The sequence below is a fragment of the Macrobrachium nipponense genome, chromosome 23 (genome assembly GCF_015104395.2).
Source record: "Macrobrachium nipponense isolate FS-2020 chromosome 23, ASM1510439v2, whole genome shotgun sequence".
Classification (NCBI taxonomy): Eukaryota; Metazoa; Arthropoda; class Malacostraca; order Decapoda; family Palaemonidae; genus Macrobrachium; species Macrobrachium nipponense.
In genome coordinates this window covers 15,379,614-15,389,613 of record NC_061090.1, presented here as the reverse complement: position 1 = coordinate 15,389,613, position 10,000 = coordinate 15,379,614, and the positions used below count along the sequence as shown (strand labels likewise).

Below are 10,000 nucleotides of genomic sequence, written 5' to 3'. Positions count from 1 at the left end.
GTATAACCATAAAAACCAAAAAAAAATTTACCCAATTTATAACTAATTTGTATTTTTCTAACTAACAAAAACCTGAGGTCTTAACATTTAGGATTTACTAGCGCCAAGCTGGAAACGGGTTAGAAATTAAAATTACACTTGTGAAGATCCAGGGACTAATGGCAATCTATACCAGGTCATGGAGGCATGTATACCCAGAATGCCCACGGCTACCTGTGACCCACCAGTTATATTTCTAACCCAGTTTAGACTGCTAGAGGGGAGGTTCGAGGTGGGCCTTTACCTTGTTAAGGACCTCAGGTTTGTTAGTTATGAAAATGCAAAATTTAGTTACAAATTTGGTATTTTGTCATACACGAAACACACCTTCGGTCCTTAACATTAGGATAGACTTACTATTGGAGGGAGGTAAGTCTCTACAACTGACTGGGAGTTTTGCCACCTTCTCCATTTCCCGAATATATAGGGAAATTCTAAGAGAATGGACAATGAACCTAGGACCAAAGATATAAGCGGATCTATTAGTTTTCTCCCACTGGGTGTAGAACCATTCTACTGTTTACTCTTGTCCTTGCAACTGGATCCACCTTCACCCCCTCTTTCTCCCTTATCCAGAGGGGTGTGTGCTACTGAAAAGTATATCATCACCTAAGATAGCTTCACAGTATGGCTGACCACCTCACCTGCATCTAGTCCGTTCCAGCACATGACGGTACTCTCCTTCATATTGCCCGTAGTTAAAGGAGTAGGAAGAAAGTAGTAAAGAAAAAAGACCAGTCATCTCATTCATTCTACTTTCATACCTTCATCTTAGACTAGACCCAAACTGACCCGCCAGGGGCACTGGATGAACTATATCACGTTGTTGGGCCGCCACCACTGACCCAAGGAAAAGGTGTCCAAGGATCTATGGGCAACATCTTTCAAATAAAATGAGGTGAAAGTTGTTTGGCATTTCAACACACCAGCTTTCAGAATTCTATCCACAGACATGTTCTTCTTAAATGCCAGGGAAGCATCACGCCCCTGATGTCATGAGCTCTAGCTCCCACCTGGCTATCTGACCCTCTGTCTTCTGCCGTATAAGCATCTCTGATCGTCTCCCTTAGCCAAAACGATATTGTATTCCTGGACACTTCCTTCTTGTTCCGTCCTGTACTTACGAACAACTTCCGGCACCCCGGCCTGAGGTGCCTTGTTCTCTTTAAGTACTCCCTTATGCCCTGACGGGGCACAGGAGCATCTCAGCTTTGTCGTTGTCTACAAAGTCTGCCAAGGAAGGTATGGTAAAGGAGTCGAATCTGCCGTCTACTATTGTTGGATTTTGGGCCTTGGCCACGAATTCTGGGACAAACTCAAATACCATTGATCTCCAACCTCTCGAGTGCTTTATGAGATATGAGAGGCCATGTAGCTCCCCACCCTTTTGGTTGAAGCCAGGGCCAATAAGAAGACTGTCTTCAGGTCAGGCTCCTATCCGTGGACTGCCTTAGTGGTTCGTAGGGGGGTTTTGTCAGACTACTCAGTACCTTGGTCAGATCCCAAAATCTGGGGCTTTTAGCTCCTTTGTGGGCATGACTGTTCAAAGCTCCTCATCAGCATGGCCAACTCCCATGAAGACGATATGTCCACTCCTTTCATTCGTAAGACTGAGGCTAGAGCCGCCCTGTACCCCTTCACTGCAGATACAGACATGTTTTTTCTGTTCTGAGATATATCAGAAAGTCTGCTAACTGCTGAATAGTGGTACCGAGTGAGACAACTTCCCTCTACGACACCAATCACAGTATGCTGACTACTTTCCTTGGTATACTGTCGCAGATGATTTTCTGATATTACCTGCCATCTGAGTTGCTGCTTTCTGCAAAAACCCTCGCGCTCGGAGGAGATACTTGACAGTCTCCACCCGTGAAGCGATAGGGACTTCACCGACTGGTGGTACCTCTCCACGTGCGGCTGACACAGAAGGTTGCTCCATGGAGGTAACTCTCTCGGCACATCTACTAGGAGTTCCAGTAGTCTGGAAACCACTCTACTTTCGGCCATAACGGGGCTACCAGGGTCATCTTGAGGTTCTGAGAACCGCATTACCCTGTTCAGAACCTGACGGATTGAGACAAAATGGAGGAAATGCGTACACGTTCCAGATTGTCCTAGGGGTGTTGTAGCGCATCTTCTGCTACTGCCTCTGCGTCTGGGACTACTGAACAATACACTTCCAACTTTTTGTTGTAACTGGTTGCGATAGGTATAGGTTCCCTATTATCGGTTCCTTCCACAACATGAGCATCCTGTCCACTACCTTTTGGTGCAGGGACCACTCCGTCCCAGAATCTGATCCCTGCGGCTCAACTTGTCGGCCACTATGTTTTCTTTTCCCGGAATATACCTGGCCTTGATGTCTACCAGGTTCTCTATAGCCCACTGGTTAAGTTGAACTGTCATCACATGTAACTGCCGAGAAACTAGGCCTCCTGCTTGTTTATATAAGCTACTACTGTGGTGTTGTCTGACATCAATACCACTGAGTGTCCCTTTACTCTCTCCCTGAATTCCTGTAGAGCCAGAAAAGCTGCTTTCAACTCCAGCACGTTTATATGGAGTTCTCTGTCCTTGCAACTCCATTTTGCTGACACCATCAACTCCTCCATATGGGCTCCCCAGCCTTCTAGTGACGCATCCGAGAACAGCAAGAGGTCTGGGGAGGATTGTTGAAGGGGGACACCCACTGTCAGATTGTCGTCGTTCACCCACCACAGCAAGTCTTTCCTCACTTCTGCCGACAAGGGAATTTGCTCGTACGGGTGATCTACTGTTGGTGACCAAAACTCCTTCATCCTCCATTGTAGGGACCGAAGGTGTAGCCTTCCTTGTGGTACTAGCTTCTCCAGGGAGGTTAGGATTCCCAGCACCACCTGCCACTGTCTTGCTGGCTGAGTCTGTTTTCCCAGAAAGGCATTCACACTTGTTTGCATTTCTCTACTCTTTGGTCTGTCGGGAATACTTTGGCTTGTGTTGTGTCTATAACCATTCCCAGATATTCCAAACGTTGACTTGGATCCAACTGCGACTTCTCCTGATTCACCACAATACCTAGGCTGTGACAAAGCTGCAGGAGGGCCGCCCTGTCCCTGAGTAATTTCTCCCTGGACTTTGCTATCACCAGCCAATCGTCCAGATATCTTATTAGCCTGATCCCCTGAGCATGCGCCCACAGCCAACACGAGGGTGAACACACTTGTAAAACCTAAGAGGATACGTTTGTCAATCCGAAGCACAGGACCTTGAATTCGAAAGCTTTCCTGCAAGACTGAAGCGGAGAAATTTCCTTGAAGACTGATGGACTGGTATCTGAAAGTATGTCGTCCTTTAGATCGACTGTCAGCATAAGTCTCCGATTCTGACTGCTTGTAGAACCATTTTCGGAGTTTCCATCTTGAAACTGGTTTTCCATTATAAACAGATTCAGCCTTGACAGGTCTATTACTGTCCTCCACTCCCCGTTGGCTTTGGGTACCAGGAAAATCCTGCTGTAGAAGCCTTTTGCCGGACTGCATACTTGTTGCACAGCTCCTTTTTTCCATCATCTTCTTCACTTCGTCCTGCAGAATAGTGGCCTTCTGAGATTTGTGGGCATAAGTGACGTGGGGTAATGGTTGATCTGTCAGGGGCGGGGTTACCTCGAACGGGATCAAATACCCGATCCTGAGAACATCCACCACCCACTGCTCTGCCCCCTAGTTCCTGCCACACCTTCCAGTGATTTGCCAGGCAACCCCCCACTGGTGTGGCCGAGTGATGGGGAGGGGCGCCCATCCCTATCTTCTTGAGCCTCTCCCTCTGTTGTTTCTATTGTGAAAGGGCCGATGAGTTATCCTCTTTGGGGAAGAGGGTCTTGTGACTCTATTAGGGATGCCTATGTCTCACTGTCTTCTTTCGAGGACATCTGCTGTTGTCTTCCCCCTCCAAAGGAGTAGTTTGACTGTTAGACGTTTTCCTAACTGCCTGTTGCACCAACCTATCGTTAGTGTCCATCCTATCTATCTATCGCCTCTTTCAGTATGACCTCTGGCAACAGCAGTTGCGATTCCAAGATATCCCCATTCCTCATTGCTAACAGGGAATCCAAATCCACATTGCGGCTTAGTCTAGCCAACGCTGCATCTCTCCTCATTAGCAGGATATTTGCCCAAACATTGGCACTTACGTTTGTCAGGTACGCAATCGCCTTGGAACCTGACTATAGTAATCTAATGAACAATGGTTCATCCACTACTTTTTCTTGTTGCTTCCCGAGGATGCAATCTTCGCCACTGCTGTTGACCAAAGGTCTAACCAAGAAGCAGCCTGAAAGACAGAAGAAGCTGTTGCTTCTAACGTAGCAGCCTCTTGGTACGTCATCGAAGGGCACTCCATTTTAACCTGATCCAAGGTTAATCCAGGCCTTAACTCCTTAACAACATTAGGGTTCATTTGTCTAGACAGCAAAGGGACCTTCGGTGTCGTATAATATTTCCGCCTTTGCTTTATCATTGGAGGGGGAATAAATTTAAATGATCTATTGAGTCTTAAGGAATTATCCCTACCCTGCAATCTTTTGCATTTACGTGTTGCAAGGGACCGATTCCGCATGACTCGAACAAGGCAATTTCATACGACACCTTGGTATCCCTCTTTAGTCCAAATGCCATGTCAATTCCAGGAGGAAGCATACTGGCCGGTGTTTCTGTCTTCTCCGAAAGGTTATTGAATTGACGAATCAAATCAATCACCTCTGCATACGAGGCCAGAAACTCTTGGTTTTCTCCTTCCTCCGGCTCTAGTGTACCATTCTCCGTCACAAGGGATGTTGTCTCGCCTCTATCTTCTGACAGACGGCCCGGAATTCCACGGCTGCCTGCCCCTACGGCCGCGGTCTCTTTGATCTTTGCTGGCCGCTGTTGGCTCGATCCCGGATAGTCAGCAGGGGAACGAGAACGTCTCACTCTTTCTCTGCTCACGGATCTAGAGCGCGAATCTCTTCTAGATCTCCAAGATGAAGGCTCCCTTAAGACAGATATAAGTTCGTCTCTATTAGTATTGGCATTGTTTTCGAGTATCGGCGAGCCCGGCCTCGACCTTCTATCCAGACGGACACTGCCTTCCACGAACGTATCCGCCGAGGTTGCCAACTCTCTATTTTTCGTACTTTTAATAGGAGCCTTATCGTCCTTCGTACGTATTTTGAACGGCCTTACGGGCGAAACTGGGACCTGCATTCCATCCTCTGCTGCACCTTTCGCCGCCAACGTCGATTTTACCCAGAGGTATCGCAGTTTTTGCGATCCGAACTGGCAACTCCGCCTCGGCCGCTAGCCTGCCGGCCATCACCTCTCTCGCTTGTTCGGATTCTTGCGAACGGCTTCGTTCTGACCAACCTTGTGCTAATAGCCACTGACTACCCGACCTTCTTGCTGACTTGGAAATGACAGTCTTGGTCCGAAGATGAGGAAGAATTGATTCTTCTCCTCTTAGCCCGAGGATCCGCAGGAACTCCCGAATCCTCCTCCAAACGCTTGACTGGTGCTCGCCGTGACGTTATCAGACTTAGCGACAACTAGAGGAAGAAGACGAAGAGGGCGAATCACACTTTTTCTTTTTGTCTCTCTTATTCATTCTCTTCTCTATATCCTGTAATTTCTGCATTACAGTTGCATTGACGGGTTCAGAAGGCCTATTAGCGTCTGGTGCAGCGAAAAAAGGCCGAGAATCGGTCTGTGACGTCATCACAGCCTGCCATATCGAGTGTGACGTATGTTTGTGACGTCATCCCTCTCGTAGGGAGAGACTGAGATGGTTTCTGCTGGCAACCGCACGTTTGCTGCCAAACTACCTCCACGTTCTGCATCGCTGTAAACACTGAGTGGGATGGTGAAGCCGCGGCATTAATTCCCATAAATTGCAAGCCAGGGGGATGAGGAACATTAAGCGCTGCCGGACCCTCTGGAACCGTGACGTCATATAATGCGCAAGCAGACCATCCAAGGTTGTACGCCTGGTAGGCCTAGGGCTGACCACGTACCATCTAACCTATGCGCTTGAGAAGCAGGAGCCTGGAACAAAGATGGCGGATCTCCCCTCTACTTGCTGGGAACAAACAGAGTGCATATTATTCATAAGATTACCCAAGGCCCCTCCTGACGTTTCGATACAGAACCGCTAGGAGAAACCGGAGGGTATGAGACAAATCAAAAGCAGGTGGAGAAACATATAGAGCAGCCTGGTTTATTGCCAATACAAAAGAAGCCGGTAAGGTTTGGTCATCCAAAGATGGCGTCACCACCTTCCTTTTGTATTGGCTTTTCCCATAGAACTTCTTCCACTGTTCCACCGACCAACCGCGACAAACAGAAACACGGATTAGTAACCGTACATACATTTTCCCTGCACCTACTACACGTTGGATGAGGAATCCGTCGACACCGAAGTTAGGAACCTAGAACATGGAAAGCCACTGACTCCTGGGCATTTCCTTTGTCTCCTCTTCGAAACGGTAGACGATCCCGATGTTGAGGCAAAATTCTCCATCATACCACGTATACACTCTTACCACACACTGACCACACTTGGAGAAAGAAAGGAATGAAAAATCAAAAATGAAATGGATAAAGAACAGGCAAACTGAAAAACCGGCTTTAAATCAGATAGACAGTAACACGTCTTATCTTAAAGGCGGTAGGAAAATAACTGGTGGGTCACAGGTAGCCGTGGGCATTCTGGGTATATCATGCCCGTGACCGGTATAGATGCCATTAGTCCCTAGATCTCACAAGTGTAATTAATTTTAATTCTACCGGTTTCAGCTTGGCGCTAGTAAATCCTAATGTTAAGACCTCAGGTTTGTTTCGTGTATGAACAAGTAAGATTTACTTTAAACAGTAGTTAATAATATTTCAAAGATTAATATGAACCATAATAGGATATTTTATGGTATATTTGATGAAGGATGGTCTTTTTAGGGATACTTTGGTGTTTGCATGTTCAGATAGGAGTTTATGAGCATTTTTAGAGGGGGGGTTCCAAACATTCGCGGATTCTAACTATTCGCGGGGGGGGGGGGGGGGGGGGGGGGGGGGTGGGGGGGGGGGGGGGGGGGGGGGGGATATTCTGGTACGCATCACCCGTGAATACGGGGGACCACTGTACATGGAATTAAGAAAATAAGAAAATAGTTGCCCTCCCTTTTATGCCTAAAATAAAATGAAACAAATCACTTCAAAAATGAAAGAAAGTAAATATAAATTTGTATATACCTTTGATAATACCGTAAAAAACAATGTAAAAATAAATTGGAAGGAAAAGACAGTAATACAGATGATGTAGCAGGGTATACCATAATCAATTACAACAATTGTGGAGACAAATATGTATAGCAGGCATTGTTGGGAAAATGACCATAGGATGGATTTAAAAAACAAAAAACAGTAGGCTTATATACAAAAGCAATAAAATTAGTCACAGGAGGGTAGTAGAAGGAGCACTCATCAGAGAGATTAAAGTAATAGAAGGAAACAAAGGTTTTTACCTCAGAAGCTCCATAAGCCGAGCTTTGATATTAAAGAAGCTAAGATTGACCCTGCTGACCTGGAGATTAGGTTTTCTGCCCAACAGACTTTTGGTGACCACTCCCTTACCACAAGGGTTAATCCCATTGGCCACCAGCTCAGGATATCAGAGCGACAAGAGGGGATTAGCAACTCTCAAGGAAACCAGAACAGCCATCACATAAATGACAGCAAAACGAGAAGTTCCAGAAGACTGCTGGGCCTTGACCCAGGCTGACAACCCAAATATCTCTTGAAAATGGGCCACAGATAGGGCCTGAAAGCACTCGAGTGTGGAGTAAAATTAAATATAAATACTTAGAAGTAAACAAGTCACACAGTGATTTTGTGGGTTTCTTTTTCAATCTTCAGATGAAAACTGAAAGAAGTTTTTGTTTGGTTCAATAATAATAATAATAACTAATTTCAAATGAAAATTCTTCCCTTCGTCTTTTTCTGTATCAATTTCCCTACCTTCTATAACTCCAGTGATGCTCAGAGCTGGGAAGCTGTCAAATATATCTATCATTTATCTGAGATTTCTTTATAAACTTACTTTCATATTTATATCAGTCTGCTTAGTAAAGGTCATGAGTCGAAAGGCCTTGCAGCGGTACTATACATTGTTTCAATTTCCTTCATGGATTTGCCTTTACAGCAGTCCCCGGGTTACAACAGGGGTTCCGTTCTTGAGATGCGTTGTAGCCCGAAAATCGTTGTAAGCTGGAACATCAAAAATCCTAAGAAAACCTTACTTTTAATGCTTTGGGTGCCTTCAAAACTGTGTAAACTGCATTCTTAATGCATTTCGCATAAAAAAGAATACCTTCAAATACTGATTATTTTACATTCTTGGTGTCATATTTCTTCTACTAGATGAGCGCTGTAGGCGTCGTAACCCTGGAAATAATTTCTGATGAATATAATTGAAAAGCGCCTTAACCTCGGAACGTCGTAAGCCGAACCGGTCGTAACCCAGGGACTGCTTGTATTTGTGTGTATGTATGTTGTTCCATCCACAAGGACTTAAAATATCATATAACCAACTGTCAGTTCCTCCCAGTATTAAATCTTGAATACAATCAAGAAATTTTTTCTCTATCTAGATAAATCCCTCTGTTTTGGCTGTTTTCTTTGTTCTAGAGAATTCTAGGATTTTCTAATCAGTCTTCTGATCTTTTGATAATCTAATGAGTCTGCTTTCACTAACAGTTGGCTACTATTCTGTCAATACTCTACAATAAGTAGTCTACACAATGCAAGTAGCCTAGGGTTTTTCTGCTATCCTTTGACCATCAGAAAGATTTTCCAACCAGAAAAGCAAAAAGCAGTCTATTTGAAAAACATCATGCCCTTTGTTCCAAGTAAAAAAAGGTTCATCAGTATCAAGAGACAGGAGAAACCAGTGAAAACTCAGTGCTGTTCCTAATCTAGAGAGTAGCACAAATTTGGTGACACTTCCGAGGTTCAGAATCCAGATAGAGGAGCTAGATTTCATTCATCAGTGTCAACAAGCTGTCAAAGTATTGCAACAAAGATACCATTTTCTAGTTGTTCCTCTGTTGGCAGGCATAATAGTGAAGGATCTAATACTCAAGACAAACCAGAAAATATCAACAAATGCAGAACTACATCCACCACTTTTCTTACCTGGGCAAATTTAGTTTTTCCAGCAGCAATTGGTCCATCTACAACAATTATCTTGGAATTCTCATCCATCCTATGGGTTGTTTTATCAAGAAATGCTTGAAATAATCCATAAGAATTATCCTTGTATGGAAAAGGTGCAGGGCGTTTGTAATCTCGTCCACGCAAAGCCTTACTTACAATTGTCGCAATCTGAAACGGATGGTGTTTCAAATGAGTAAATGTAGATTAAAAAGATACTAATCTTGAACATCGTACTATAACAACTTTTAAAAATTATCCAAAAACAAATGTACAAGGACTCTCTTTAAATGTAACAAATCTTCTCTAAATACTGTATGTACTGTATATGTATAGGTTATCTTCAACCTTACTGAATATAAAATTAGGAAACAATACCTCAACTAAAGAACCAAAATAAATTCACAACTCCATTAATTTTATCATGCCTGAATGGCATTTATATTACTTTTCATTAGTAGCCAAAATGTGATCCCTAAACCATTTCTAATGTAAATATTATTATTGTCTAAAATGGTACATATGGATTAACAACAAAAAATAGTAAAAAGCACCTGAGGTTGAATTACAGCAGCTGGGGCAACAAGGCTGCGTCCAGCACGGCCTGTAAGGGAAATCACCCCTTTCCTAACAACTGACAACGCCATCTGGAAATTAAAAGAAATGTACATCAAAATAAATAAAACCATTAAAAATAAAACAAATTTTGAATAACAATTTGTACTTTTCCCTTTTATACAAGTACCCTT

The 10,000-nt window shown here is 44.1% G+C and overlaps 1 protein-coding gene across 1 annotated transcript in view; it reads right to left on the bottom strand.

Moving 5' to 3' along the window:
• The window catches only part of LOC135198932 (NADH dehydrogenase [ubiquinone] 1 alpha subcomplex subunit 10, mitochondrial-like), a gene marked incomplete in the record, with an annotated part of 55,787 nt that overhangs the window by 22,144 nt on the left and 23,643 nt on the right, over positions 1-10,000 (bottom strand). Inside the window, 2 exon segments of the mRNA XM_064226854.1 lie at positions 9,234-9,422; positions 9,806-9,898. Coding sequence (XP_064082924.1) covers positions 9,234-9,422; positions 9,806-9,898 — 282 coding nt within the window.